General features: G+C 40.6%; 1 protein-coding gene across 2 annotated transcripts in view; it reads right to left on the bottom strand.

The window, feature by feature from the left end:
* dpy19l1l (dpy-19-like 1, like (H. sapiens)) overlaps positions 1-11,853 on the bottom strand; it is a 33,005-nt gene extending 21,152 nt beyond the window's left edge. Inside the window, exons 1-8 of one of the 2 annotated variants that reach the window (XM_037783889.1) lie at positions 11,770-11,853; positions 11,384-11,607; positions 9,258-9,282; positions 9,071-9,158; positions 7,399-7,536; positions 6,339-6,459; positions 3,691-3,784; positions 3,393-3,450 (exon numbers count right to left, since the gene is read on the bottom strand). In XM_037783889.1, the coding sequence (XP_037639817.1) occupies positions 3,393-3,450; positions 3,691-3,784; positions 6,339-6,459; positions 7,399-7,536; positions 9,071-9,091 (432 nt within the window). In that variant the 5' untranslated portion in view covers positions 9,092-9,158; positions 9,258-9,282; positions 11,384-11,607; positions 11,770-11,853. Of the gene's footprint in view, positions 1-3,392; positions 3,451-3,690; positions 3,785-6,338; positions 6,460-7,398; positions 7,537-9,070; positions 9,159-9,257; positions 9,283-11,383; positions 11,625-11,769 lie in introns of those variants that run through there. The other variant, XM_037783888.1, reaches the window with a different exon arrangement.
* Between the last annotated feature and the right edge of the window lie 4,085 nt (positions 11,854-15,938).

Raw genomic sequence — 15,938 nt, 5'->3', positions numbered from 1 at the left:
TTTCTTCCTCTGCAGCTTATAAATAACTACAGTTATTAAATCCTGTAGTTATACATACAAGTGAAACATTGTTTGTGTGCACGACTGAAGGCATTTAATATCTGGCATACGTCTATTGCTCAATACTGCAGGCGAGGGTAGGGCTGTCGCAATAACCGCAATATTGCAATACCAAGCAACCGCCGCAACTGCTCTGTTCACATTTTTCTTTTTTGAATTCTTTGCAATGGCAGCGCCGCGTAGTTACACTATGAGCTACAAACGCCAGCAGCGTGACGAGGAGCTGAGAGTTTGTTCTACACTTAGTGTTGCATGTGTTTTCTGTCGCTTAGAGTTGAACAAATGTTCAACTTTGGGTAAAATGCTGCGCTCGTCACGGTCACTTTTTACCCAACCATCCAATCACAATAGAGGAGGTGCAGGACAAATACCACCACGACCAATCGTCACATCCTACATGTAGGCTACAAGTGCTGAACCACAACAATTGAGGAGAAATTAACACAACTGGACCAGTGGGTCTGTCTTCTCTCCCTACGTGCTTCAGCCTTCCCTTCATCCAGAGCAAGTCCTCTACCTTGCGCCGACATTTTTACTTCTGAGGATATTCCGTATCATAGCAACCAGATGCAACCGAAGCGTCTCAGCACCTGTTCGTAAGTTCAACCATAGCCACGTTAACGTGTTTACTAAGTGGCCTTTCAAAACTAAGTGGACTTCATGACTAAACTAAAACGGGTTGCACCACACAAACTTATGTAGAGATTAGATGTTCCTAATATTTTCACCCACTGTCAGGTGTAACTGACTGTTGTGTAGGTAACCGATCAACTGACAAAACTTACGTTAACTTGCTAATACATGACCCGTTTAGAGTTAAAGATATGGAATACGGTCGACATATCTGAACTGAAATTTCACAAATGCTGTTTAATAATATTCTAAAACCTTTAAGACACTTTAAGATTCTCATTTTTAGCCGGCACTGGCTGTTATTTTCGCCGGGTTAAAATGACAAATGGCACCGACGGCAGATCATTTCAGCTTTCGCTAAATGCCATGAGTAACTTGATGACAGGATAAAATTACATTTGGCTGTCGTCAGGTTTGTGTGCTCTTTGCAAGCTGCTCTCTGAACTCGACCAAAGATCACTTGTGAGGGAAGAACCTCCACTCTGTATTAATGCCACTGTACAACCACAAGTGGACTCTTTCTTGTTCCAACTCCAACAGATTGATGAATCTCTAATGCAGGGGTCTCAAACATACGGCCCGAGGGTCAGAACCGGCCCACCAGGGGGTCCAATCCTTCCAACTGGATAACTCTGCAAAGTGTTAAAATTGCAGAGAAGTCATTAATTCCAATTTTTCAATGAAATGCACTGCTATTCCTATTTGTACACTGGGAGCTACTTTATGCAAATCAGGGGCGTCCGGCGCCACTCGCCGCCTCGGGAAACTCCCTAGAAACTTTTAAACTAACTGTTGTCGATCCAAAATAAAGACAGATTCAGCAACTGCATGGCTTATTTCTCTTTTCAGAAACACATTTCGGTGAACTATTTTCGTGATATAAGAGAAGAAAGTTTCCAAACGAGCTGCCATGTTGGTTCCGGTTTAAAAGCTGGGAGCAGCAGCCCACAAGGGAAAGCGTTCGTACAATCAGGCGCTGAGTGCTTTGTGTCTAGTGGCAGCCCGTCAAGCGTCTAATGCTGGGAAGCGAGGCCATCCCTCGTGCTAAGAAACGCCCCTGTCAACCATAAGAGTAGCAGGGCCTATGCTGGATATGCTATTACAGATCCCACTGACACAACACTGTCAAATGTAGGCTAAGGTTCATGCAGGAGCCGCCGGTGGAAAATATCTTGGACAAAAAGGAGAAAAGTGGACACAGAGTGACGGATTTTACTAGTTCCTATTTCTTCTCAGAGATAAATGGGAAGCCAGTGTGCTTGGCGTGTTCACAGCACCTTTCAGTGCTCAAGGAATATAATACAAGAAAGTATAAGAACTTGCAAGGACAACTGAGAACAGAGAAGATAATAATTTGTTGGCAGGTTTGAGGAAACAGCCGTCTGTTTTTAGTCGTAGCCGAGAGATCAGCGAGACATCTCAGGCTGTTCATCATTTGTTTTGTAAATGAATTGTTCATTAATTGTGAACATTTTGAGAATGCACTTGAACCTTACACTAAAAGAAAGGGAAGTGTTGTTATTTATAGGTTATTATGCAATGACTAACCCCTGATCACATTCTCCCAGTTTTATTTATATATCAATAATTTAACCTTATAAACTTAATAGATTTGAACCAGGACTTTCAGTATTTGGATCAAGTAGCTTGTGAAAAATAATGTGTGCCAAATGTAGTGGTCTACAGCTGTTATTTCAATGTGCCACATGCATATTAAATCAACAGTGCATATCTTCTGCTGCCTAATAGTTTTACTATGTATACTGAGCATCTTTGGCACACACATTTCTTTCAGAATTAATTGAGTTCCATCTGAACTCATTTTCAAGTTGTAGCTTCGAGTGGCCAGCTGTGTCACTTAAGTGTCGGACTTGACTTCTCTGTCAGCAGATACTCTGTATAAAAGGACTCGGATTGGGGCCAAAAAACTTGATCAGGACTACCTCAGTTTTCTGTTCCCTGGCTGCCACACATTTTTGTAAAAAGGGAAGCTGTCTCTATCGCTTGATAAATCCCACACCACTATTAATATATCATAACATGTTTTACACTACAATCTCACACGTTTGTCAACTTCGAACACTGAGCTACAACCCACTGTTTCCTCCAAAAAAATAGAATTACCACCTCGTGGTTGTATGCTTCCACCAACCAAGTCAAGTTACAGTTTACATCCATGTCTGTCCAAAATGTCATCGTTTCATCATTTTACCTTGTTAGACATTTTTGTGAAATTGTCATAATTAGCAAATGAATTCTTAAGATATGGCCAAAATGTGTTTTGTGAGGTCACAGTGACTTTTGATCACCAAAATCTGATCAGTTCATCCTCGAGTCCAAGTAGATGTTTATGCCACGTCGCCGGTACGGAGGCACAAAATAAGAAAGAGGAGAGCATCACCTGTGAGTTTGTGTGTGATTGAAATGTCGTCATATTGATGTGGTAAAATAGAGACTTGCTATTTGTTCTGGAGGAAACCGGAGAGAAGAAGGTGGGAGGAGGGACTAAGCTTTGAGTGCCGGCTGAAACCAACTCTAAGCTCCTTTGAGGGCTGAAATGAGTTCTTCTGCTTTTTAAGTGCTTTTTCATTTTGAATTTTACACATTTCAGAAATGTACAACCAGAGAGACTTATGGCACAGAATCATAGTACGAACAGCTCTCTGGGCTCACTGTCACAATAAGGGCAGTCCACTCACCTCGCCGTGATTGAAGAAAAAACACGTCGTGGTAACAATGCCGCCCAGTCGACTGCCACTAAACAGGAAAAAATGGAAAGAAGTGGGGACAGGAGATAGAAGAGGCAGAGAGCAAACAACAGATTCAGAAAGGTCAGCCTCCATCTCGTGTTTCACATCCATATTTGACAGAACTGCTAAATTGCATTCTGTCTAGGTCTGACAGCTGACAGCTGAGCGATGACGTGGACCATAAAACTGAATCCTCTCGTATCTGAGCGTGACAGCAGGACAGAGCCCCGGGCAGGAGCGGAGTTACCTGAGGTAGGCGCCGTAAATGAAGAACAGGCTCATCATCGCGCCGTTCAGCAGGAACACAAAGGTCACGTAGAAGTACGCAGGGTCGCCCATCCCTAATGTGCACAACAAAAAGAAAAGGACAAATGTTTTTCAGAGTTAAGTGTGTCAAGTGACAAAGAGATTGAAACTAGTGCTGGAACTATTGATCAATTGATTAGTCGATGAATTAGATGATCGATGAACGATGTGGCATATTTGAGTTCTGGGGAACTTACAGAACACTTCCCTTTGACCAGCTAGTGTGTTGACTTAATCAAACCAGTAGATGTAAGAATCTATTACACTGAATAATAATATGTCCCCTTTTTGATGCAGAAACTTCCTGAATTAGTACTCAGAGATCTAGTGGGTAGACGCAAATGGATTTCACCTTATTGAATTAGCAGGTACGCAGGAACAGACTGACAAGGCTGTAGTGACTAACAAGGTATTTGGAAGTGTGTTGATATTATGAAGAGCCGTTGAATCGGCATGATGTGACGGTAAATCACGAAACAAACAGAAAATGGAGCTTGTTCCAACAGCAGCTCAGTATGAAAATGTGTCACTCTGCGTATCACAAAAATAATGTAGCGGCTGACAGTTACAGGAAATGTGCCTCTCTCTGACTGTGAGCTCTTATGCAAGGCAGCTTGCGTCAGGTTTGTGTAAACACTGTGAAAACAGCCCGTGTACATCGACCCGGGGGTGCCTCGCTTCACTAATGGTACTGACAGAAACACACAGATTGCAGCTCCACAAAGGAAAACCGACAACAGCTTGTTTACCGTCAGCAGATTTAGCCTTCGAGGAAATATTCCTGAGAGCGAATAGCAGAAATCTATTTGTGTGTAATAGGTTAAAAGCATTGTGTTTCCCTCGGGGCTACTATAATAATAACAATGTGTCCCTTGCTGTGTTATACATGTTGTTCTACCAATTTGTTTTGCTGCCATTTATCCTTAATGTCATACCTTTGCTTGAGATTCCTGACATGAATTTTTGAGCTTTCACCATTCTTTCACCTCAATTTCTTTTTTCTCTTTTAATTGATAATAGCACTGAAACAATTATTAGTAGATTGACAGAAAATGAATTGCCAACCATTTTGATAGTCACAAAAATGCACACATTACCTAATTTCAGCTTCTCAAATGTGCCTTTACACACTGGGGGGGGAAGGGGGTTGGGGGTCTTTCGTGCGATTAATTTGCAAGTCAATATATTTTTTCAAGCTGTTGTTTTTGTCATGAGTTCTTTCACATTGAACACAAATATTACGTGGCGAAAAAGCGGCGTCATTTTTTTTCCGAAACAAGGTCGATTTACTGAGCATTTTCACTCTAGCTGTGAACCGCTACAACCCCCGAAAGATCGATTGCGTTAACGCGTTAAAGAAATTAGTGGCATTAATACGAATTTGCATTAACGCGCTATAGCGTTAACTTTGACAGCCCTAGTTTTACTGCTTTAAAAGGGACTTAACTTCTTATATGTATAAATCACCTGGGTCGGTGTCCCAAGCGCGCTCGCGTGTGGCTTTGCTGTTCAGATAAGACTCCAACAAAAACTACACGGAGGCACCAAAACAAAACAAAGTTCTATCTAGTGAAGCCCATCTTGCAAAACAGTGTTGGCCGCGGTCGGAGTACGCGGGGGAGACCGTAGCTTTGGTCTCCGGGTCGGAGTCTCTGCTGTACTCTGCTCCTCTGCCTGCTTGCCTTCACTCAGCTCACTGCACCTCATGTGCATGCGCGCACACTAAACACTGCAGAAGACTTCGTAGCTCTGAGAATATCTAGTAAATGTAGAGTGGACGTTTGTGCAGAAATAAATGCTGCAGCTCCTCCAGTTTTCCGTGTCTTGTGAAGTGACGGGGCTCCGCAGCGAGAAACGTTATCGTCTGTGAACGGGTGCCGGTGTCCCCCTCCGACCCTCCAACACTAGGATCAGCGTTGATTCATGGAGAGACCTCCGTCTGGTCAGCTAACATTACTGCCAAGCAGGTGAAATATAGAATGATATTGTGGTTTTAGCTGACGTGTGTCGCCTCACTGTTTTGAGCGATGCTCGTTCATGTCTATTTAGAGCGAGCAAGCGCGAGCCCGACGCTGACTTTCGTTGACTTAACGGCCACAGGTGTCGCTGTTAACAAGCATTTCTGATTCTTACAAACAGTCCCTTTAAGGCATCGATTCACCTGTAATCTGTTGAGCACTTCTGTAGAAAAAACAATTTCATTAGAGTTTTGATCGAAAGAGAAAAATAAATAGGAATCAAGACTGCTTGAGTCCTTTGTTCAATTCCTTAGGTAAAATGTATACATGTTCTCTTAACTGACAACTCCCCGTGAGGCTGTTTTGACTGCATCTGTCCATCAGTCTGAAGAAAATAATCAAAGTCTGTGAAGAAATTAGTCATCTAGTCAATTCAGCGTGAGACTGTGTGAGTATTTTAAATGTTAGTGTAGCTCCAAGTTGTAACAGGGAAACTATCAGTTTCTACTAATGTAGTCATCATTCAGCTTGCTGTCTGTATGTGTGTGTGTGTGTGTGTGTATGTATGTGTGTGCGCACAAATGAGCGTATTTGCAGATCAGACTGCAGCTCCATGGCGACAGTCTTTTACCTTCACAGCTGTCCACAGGAGTGAGTCCCTCTCCTCTGTTGATGGACCAGCACATCTTTGTGGGAATCCCAAAGTATCCCATTATACCTGTGTACATCCGGTACCAGCTGGCCAGGACCACCTGTGGAGCAGAGACGGATAAGAATGAATGCAAAGCCTGTTTAAACAACATGTCTGCGAGTACAAACACACAGGATTCCCACTGAAGTCCTGTAGAATTCCATGACTTTCCCAGTAAGCGTGAGATTGCTGCACTGAGCAGAACATGTTGATCTTTCCTGCACTGTTTTGTTTAAACTAGTAAATAGCGTGGTCCCTAATACAATTCAAGTTTCAAGTTTATTCGTCACATACACAATTATACAAGTATAATGCGCAGTGAAATGCTTATGTACCTCTCCGGCTGTACAGTGCAACCAACATAAACCAGCCAACGTAAATAATAAACCAACATAACATCACCAAACCAACATAACAAAAGTGCTAACAGTGCAAACATTACAAGGTGCAAAGTGAATGATGGAGTGTTAGGCTCATTTATTGTATTACTGCGGGCGTGGCCCAGATAGCCTACTCTGGATGACGTATTGCCGGTCTGATGTATAGCACCATGAATTGCGCATCTCTTGCAACAGCTATCTGACCCTTCTCAAGATCCGATTCACAAAAGATATTGCACTAATGATATTACAGCGCAATAAAGTTTTGCAGCTGAGTGCAATTTGGCCTTTTTTGGGTCTGATTGCAATTATTCATGTGTTGCAAAGTATAAATGTTGCCTTGGTGCCAAGAACACAGAAGGCAGAACAATGGCAGACAGAACAATAATTTATTATTATTAATTTAAATACATGATATAGCACAGGAGCACCAAGATGATATTTGCTTGGCAGTGCAGTCAGGGGGTGCATTGAGAATTATACGGTTTCTTTTTGTCTTATTTGTGCAGGTTTAGCGGCTGCAAAAGCCGCGCAATCCTTTTGTGAAGTCGCCCCCGAGATGGGTAATGCTACCATACTACAAATCATATGAATGAATAGCATGCCAAAATCAGAATTACCTCGGGATAGAGATTGAATCTCTTCAGTGTGTTAATAACCAGGGGGTACTCTGTCAGCCGATCGTTCATGACCATGTGGAGGCCTTCCAGGAAAGAGGGAGCGTCAATAATGGTCTTGTAGTAGGAATAGTACAGACCCTGGAGACAAAAAGAAGACACATACACTTAAACTTAAAGATATACAGAAAAACTCAATGTGAGAAAGAAGTTAGAAAGAGAAATATCAAGACGGAGAGAACGGAGTGATACGGAGAGAAAGAGACAGCAGGCAGACACTAAATATAACCCCACACAACATACAACTCAGACAGAAGAAACCAGAGCGAGTCATAGAGGCTCAGCAGATGGCAACAGTTCACAGCCCATTTGGTTGCACACAGCAGGGGTGAGGGAAGAAAAATATTCTGTTTGCATATGATAAAATCGTCACCTTCACTGTCATCTCTCATGAAGGGCATGAAGCCTGCATTGCATGTTGAATATCAGCGACTTCTACACAGTGATGCATAAACATATGCTACATTGAATGACACCCATTTGCTGATTTAGCCCTCGAGCAGCGGAAAGCGACAGAAAACAGACGCCACAGAAACTAGGAATGCACAAACCTTTTGCATATTGTTAGAATCACAAGTGTCAGTTTTTGTCAGTCATACTATTGTGGGAGGAAATGATGATTTTTTTTCTGAATCTGGAGATGATGTGGAGTCAGTTTTGTCATATTCTGCCTTTAATATTCATGTTGTCTCCCACATTCACTTTAAGTTAAGACTGTAAAACTGACAAATTCAAGCCTGCTTTCCTGTTGCTAATGCCTGGTCAACTCTGGCAGACTCGCAGGTCAGAATTCACCTTTGTCCAAATTTGCTTGGTTGTCAAATAGAAACAGATTCACCTTTGTCCAAATTTGCTTGGTTGTCAAATAGAAACAGAGTTTGGAAGAGTCAATCTAGTGCTGTGTCATCACCTCGTTCGGTACAATAACACAATACCAGATTACGAACTGCAGCATCGCTCGCACAGACTCTCCACAGTTTGTGATCGCTCTGCTCGATACTCATTTATAACCCACACTGATAGCGTGAAGTGTTTTTCAAGGCTGAATATGGACCAATTTTGTTGAACACAAGGCTTATGTGACAGTACCTTTATGGTGACTAGGGCTGCAACTCACATTTATTTTCCCATTACTTTCTGCCCATTATTTTCTTAGTTAATCGATTATTCCTTTGGTCTATAAAATGTCAAAGAAAATACACCTGTCATAATTTCCTTAAGCCCAAGGAGCTGTCCCCGAAGTGCTTCTTCTGTCTAACAGTCCAGAAATATAATATCATCAATCGCATTATCCACAGTAAATTACTTAAAAGGTAGGGTCAACGATGTTGGAAAGCTTGCATAATTTGAAAGTGGCATCGCCTCAGGAGATCCGTCTTGAATTTAAAATGCTATTTTGACACATATTTTTAAAAATGAATTGCAGTGGGTCATATTGCGATTTCGATTCAATTTCTATTCATTGTGCAGCCCTACCCTGCAGCACCATGATCTTCCTTTGAAAACAAGTCTATAACCTTACACTTAACCTGTTTCTCACATCAGGAAATAGTGGCATCAGCTTCAAAACAATGTTATTAGAGCATTCCCTGATAAAAAAAATAAATCTATTTACCATTTCTGTCCGGAAAGCCATTTCCTTCTCCAGGTTTGACAAGTGTGAAAAGTGTCTGTCATTCTCAAACAGCTGTGTGAGGTGATGCCTGATCATAAGGAGGAGAAATATGTGAGTCTGCATCCATCCATAAAGTAAACACAGCAGTAACAGTATGAGTAATAACATGATGATGGAGCAAACTCACCAGTGGAGATACCCAGTCAGAGCAGCTGTGGATAGACAGACACAATTTACTTTAATAATAATGCTACTTCATTCATGGTCCAGAAAGAAGCCACAAAATTACAGAGGAAGACCACTTGGATAATAATATGGGTGGCTATAGTGGTGCATTTCCGAAAAGAAATCATATAAACATTAGTTTCAACTTTGTCAGAAAAACCTGTTAAGACGTGTGGGAACTAATGTGTCACATAAGCAGAGAGGAACACTTTGATTTTAAGATAAGATATACTTGTATTGTCCCCGTGGGGACATTTTTGAAAACATGCATCAACAACAATAATAAACGATTCCACATAAGACAGGGAAACAGTTTCACAGAAACAGATGTTTCAACACATACACAGTCCATATACATAATGGCACATACTATCACACGCACCATGGCAGGTATTTCACCCAGGTAGTGCACTGCACCGTCTACCGTCTTGCCCATATTGCACAGACAATAGCCCAATATTACACAGATGCAACATATTGCACTGTCCCTATTTAACATATTGCACTGTCCCAATTTAACATATTGTACTGTCCCTATTTAACATATTGCACTGTCCCAATTTAACATATTGCACTGTCCCAATTTAACATATTGCACTGTCCCAATTTAACATTTTGCACTGTCCCTATTCAACATACTGCACTGTCCCAATTTAACATATTGCACTGACCCTATTTAACATATTGCACTGTCCCAATTTAACATATTGCACAGACAATAGCCCAATATTACACAGATGCAACATATTGCACTGTCCCAATTTAACATATTGCACTGTCCCTATTTAACATATTGCACTGTCCCAATTTAACATATTGCACTGTCCTAATTTAACATATTGCACTGTCCCAATTTAACATATTGCACTGTCCCTATTTAACATATTGCACTGTCCATATTTAATATATTGCACTGTCCATATTTAACATATTGCACTGTCCCAATTTAACATATTGCAGACAATAGCCCAATATTACACAGATGCAACATATTGCACTGTCCCTATTTAACATATTGCACTGTCCCTATTTAACATATTGCACTGTCCCTATTTAACATATTGCACTGTCCCAATTTAACATATTGCACTGTCCATATTTAACATATTGCACTGTCCCTATTTAACATATTGCACTGTCCCAATTTAACATATTGCACTGTCCCTATTTAACATATTGCACTGTCCATATTTAACATATTGCACTGTCCCAATTTAACATATTGCACTGTCCCAATTCAACATATTGCACTGGCCCAATTTAACATTTTGCACTGTCCCTATTCAACATATTGCACTGTCCCTATTCAACACACTGCACTGTCCCAATTTAACATATTGCACTGTCCCTATTTAACAGTGCACTGTCCCTATTCAACATACTGCACTGTCCCAATTTAACATTTTGCACTGTCCCTATTTAACATATTGCACTGTCCCAATTCAACATATTGCACTGTCCCAATTCAACATATTGCACTGTCCCAATTCAACATTTTGCACTGTCCCTATTCAACATACTGCACTGTCCCTATTTAACATATTGCACTGTCCCAATTCAACATATTGCACTGTCCCTATTTAACATATTGCACTGGCCCAATTTAACATTTTGCACTGTCCCTATTCAACATACTGCACTGTCCCTATTTAACATATTGCACTGTCCCTATTTACGATATTGCACTGTCTAACCATATTGCACTGTCTAACCATATTGCACTGTCTAACCATATTGCACTGTCCTTATGATAGCTTTATGTTACGAGTTGTTGAAGTTGAATAGACATGAATGTTTGTAACAGGTTCAATCTGCACCGTGGGACTCTATAAATCTCCTGCCTGGAAGGTAAAAGTTGGTTCTCCTGATTTAAGATGTGAGTTGTGAGTCCGACACAATTTCCTGTGCTTTTAATGTGATGTGAATGAACAGCAACACTAGGTAGCTAACCGTGATGAGCTAGCGTCTAGGTGAGCTAACTGTTAGCAGACTAATCAGTGGTGGAGATAACTTCATGTAGCTTTAATGCTACTAGCAGCCTGTTAGCTATAGGAGAGAAGCTAACAGGCTAACAGCTCCTTAACTTACCGAGGAGGAGAGTGATGCCCAGCTTCACCACCGCAGAGGGAGTTGTTAGCCCCAGCTTGTGTCTGATACCAGACAGCCCGTTTTGATGAGAGCTGTTGAAAGCTTTGCTCTCTCTGCCTGCTGCTCTGCGAGAGCTACTTTTACCAGGAGGAGACACAACAAGCGGGCTCCTGTCGCGGTCAGCAGTCTGAGTCTGGGTCGCTGGACTCTTCCCGGTCTGCTTTCTGTTTTTAGCCACCATGATTAGTATTATATACACAAGGAAGAGAAGAGAGAGGGAGGTTTGGGGGGGCAAGGAAGAGGAAAAAACAACAGATGGGTGTGAGCTAAAGCAGCTCCACAGTTCTCTCGTATCTGGTCCTCGGATCTGCCCCCTTTTTTACTACCTGAGTGATGCTTTTCACTGGTTTCCTCGCTTCAGACACTAAAAGTAGAAATCTAGTGATGCTGCGACCTCTGCTGGAGCGTTACCGTGACTACAAGGAGCTTCTGGTGGTAACCATGACAACGCCGAGCAGTTGATTAGGGTACCATACATGTTTATCATCAGATCAGATATTCCTTTATTAGTCCCTCAGTGGGTAAATTTGCAGTGTACAGCAGCAAAGGGGATAGTGCAAAAAACAAGATGCAGCAGCTAACACATGACAAAAAAGAGCTAAACAAAGTGTAACACAATATGAAACATTTAAATAGAAGGAAGTATAAAAAAATAGGAGCAGTATATACAGTATTGACAATAAACAGACTATTTACAAAATTGCACAAGTGGAAAATTATATTGCACAGTGAGCATGAAATGAAACTCCACCTGAAAATATTGCACAGTATGAATTACACATTAAAAAAATGTAAAATAAAAAAAAATAATGAAAAAAAATAAATAAATAACTTCAACTGGAATTATTTAAAAACGCGTTTTGCTGCTGTGTGGCACAAAAGAGAGGAACTGCAGTTATTTCATGATGGTTACGGCTGTCAGTTGTGCCAACAACACAACATTAAACTTAAAAATTTAAAATAAAACATTAAAAATGTAAAAAAAAAAAACATTATTAAAAATGTTAAAATTAAAAAAATTAAAATTAAAAAGAATATATGAAAAAAAAACATTAAAAATGTTAAAATTAAAAATAAATATGAAACTTAAAATATATATATACTGTTTATAATATGATGAGAGGGCAAAGGTGAATTTGATTGAACTCCATGAGCACGTATTGCTGTTTATTGACTAAGTTATGGATATGAAATTTAACTGTATGAAAATTTGTCAGGTAGAATTTGTCCTTATTGTTCCTGTTGGTTTCATGCAAGTTCCACCAGCATTTCAAAACCTGTAGATGTCACTAAAGGATCACAATATATCTGCACTCTAAAATCACAGTTCAACATTTAAATAAACTGCATCTCATAACAGTGGCTCTGGTTGTCTGATGCAGATTAGATACTTAGTTTATAACATTATTTAAGGGGTCACATGGGCTTCATACACCCAAACTTAAATTCTTTTTCTTTTTGAATTGACATTTTTTATTGACAAAATAAGATGATATATGACATAAATAAATAAATAGTATATGTACAGCCTTCAGGAGGCATCATTTCATTGTATACATGTTGTCAAAAGGATAAAAGACAATAAAGTCATGATCCTTTGGTATAAGTATGTGTTTGATGTTAGTGTTTCAGTGAGCATATGAGCGTATTTCTTAAAAACTTATTTTTTTTAGTATTCTTGTTCTGTTTCAACAAATTCACATTTCACTGATGGTAGCCAGCCACACTACAGCTGCAGCCTCGTTATCATCATCTGTGGATGGGAGAGATTTGGCAGGCTAATTAAAGGGAGAAGGACAATTGTATGTTCAAGTAGCAACTGAGGATTCTGTCAATTGAGCAGACTGGCAGTGATGTTGGTTCCATTGGACTGAGACATGGTGCCATAGTTATCTGGCGACAGAAACAGGAACATCAGGAAAGATGAGTTGATCTCATCTGTTTAGCTTGGAGAAGGACTCGGAGAGAGAGAGAGAGAGCAAGAGGGGGAAAAAAAACGTCTACTTTCTGGTGGTAAAATCATGACAGCTTCCCTCAAACTCCACAAACAAACACCCGCCGGGGGAATCTGCACGTCGACTCCCGCTCAGGGTGATGTGGTGGTGGGCTTGGGAGGTGGGTGAGAAAACCAGGGAGGGTTGAGAAGTTTTTGGGAGACAGTGTGTTTATTTTCTCCGGCTCTGGGAGCCAAAAGCTGCGAGTGAGAATCACCACAGAAAAAAAGGAGGAAGGAGATGAACATGGAGTCAAAGCTGAGGTCATGAGTCTAAACATGTCATACTTGGTATATAGATAATTTGACAGGGTTTGTGTCTTTGACCTTTGCACTTAATCTAATCATAGAGTTTATGTAATGTTATTATTAGGGCTGTCAAAGTTAACGTGATAATAACGTGTTAATGCAAATTCGTTTTAAGGTTGTAGCGTGCTCAGTCTTAAAGCTACAATGAAGATACTGTCATCATATGAAACGAGAAAACCTGAGGAATCCATTGGTACCAACCATGTCATACTAAACTGTGTTAGCCATTTTCAAAGGGGTCCCTTGACCTCTGACCACAAGATATGTGAATGAAAATGGGTTCTATGGGTACCCACGAGTCTCCCCTTTACAGACATGCCCACTTTATGATAATCACATGCAGTTTGGGGCAAGTCATAGTCAAGTCAGCACACTGACACACTGACAGCTGTTGTTGCCTGTTGGACTTGAGTTTGCCATGTTATGATTTGAACATATTTTTCATGCTAAATGCAGTACCCTCTCTTGTCACTTCTGGTTGCAAAAAAACGACGGTCAAATTCCAAGATGGCAACGGCCAAAATGCTGAACCCGAGGCTTCAAAACGTCAGTCCATAAACAGTGACTACATCCATTTCTTATATACAGTCTATGATTTAAACATTATTTTAAGGTGATACATTTTAGACACATTTGTAACCAATGTTTCCCTTTTAACTTAATTGTATTTATTACCTTAATCATTTTTAATGAGTGTTTGAACTCAAATAATCATGAATTTATGAGAAAAAATATGAAATAAACATCTCAATGAAACCTGTGTCTGAGACAGTCACATACTAATGCAACACGTATTCTGGTAAGGCTTTATTTATAGAGTCCCATGATGTCCTAAGACGTTTTGTGGAAATGTAATTTGATATACTGAAAATAGAGACAAGTTAATCGAGGTTTGTTGATATTTAGAAGGAACTACAAAAATCGTAATTAATTGGAAAAACAGATGGGTTAATTAACATCCAAACTGTACTTGTATTGATAGATCTTCATAAATCAAATGATCTTGCCTTGCCTGCTTATACTGTAATGTAAATAAAATATATCTTTTCTTGACTTAATAAACAGCCCGTTCGCACAAAAAGGCATATAAATGCCACAATAATGTGTAAGCCGTTTAGCGTGCAATAAATACGCCTTTCTTGATTTCTGCTTGTCATTTGTTTGCCATGTATTCTGTACTGACTGCAATGTAAACGCGTATAAATGCTAAGGTAAGAGTTAGTAACGTAGTATAACAAACACAAACAAACGAACAATCAGGAGACTGATGTTCGAGACCACTCTTGACAGGTGTTTTGTTTTGGATGTTACGTTAGTGACGTTTGTTATTAGCAACGTTTGTGACGTGTTTTCCGTAGTTGTGTTACGTTTTCTCCGTACGTGTTTTACTTAGTTTACATATCTATTTTGAAGCCCAACCATGACATGTTCCCTTACCCTAACTGATTGGTTTTCTTGCCTGAACCTAAATTACATGTTTTCTTGCCTAAACCTAATTGCGGACATTTGCGTGGCGTACAAATGACAAGTAAAAAGGCTAAAATGGGTACTCATGTATCGCGGAATGTCCGTGTAGTGTCGTGGTATTTATACACTTTCCTGTGAGACCGGGCTGTAATAAAAATCCTCTCAATCCAGGCAAAACTGTCTCATTCCCTATCATAATCACATTTAAAGGTAATTATCTCAAAATGGGACACAATTCTCACCGAGTTGGTTCTCAGACTGTTATATTCAGACAGGCTTTCTCACTGCCCGCGCACATCTGACAGGATGCTTATTGTTATACCACCCTGCAGCAGTTGTTGTTGGACCGCCATGCGTTTGTGCCTTCCCCATTTTGTCTATCCAAAGCCATGTCTGAAAACCGCCAGCACATGTGGACATCGCATGGGATAAAGCCCCTTCCCTGCGTGCCTCATCTTTCATCATCACCATTTCCAAAGCCCTCCCACCCCCCGTTCCTCCTCATTCTCCTGGTGGTATTTTCTCAAACTCCCGGCTGATCCATAGCCGGCGGGCTCGGACGAAATACAATAACCGAGGCTGAGTTGTCGTCAGGGCTGTCAGAAACCCAGAGGTGTCGCTGGACGGGACGACGGTGAAGGACAAGCTATTGAGAACTGTTAGCTCAGCTTGCGATTACACTGAGGGAATTTGTTTTTACACCAAACAGCATGGCAGAGGCAGCGG

Source organism: Sebastes umbrosus, chromosome 11 (assembly GCF_015220745.1).
Source record: "Sebastes umbrosus isolate fSebUmb1 chromosome 11, fSebUmb1.pri, whole genome shotgun sequence".
NCBI classification, from domain to species: domain Eukaryota; kingdom Metazoa; phylum Chordata; class Actinopteri; order Perciformes; family Sebastidae; genus Sebastes; species Sebastes umbrosus.
This window is presented reverse-complemented; position numbering and strand designations above follow the sequence as displayed.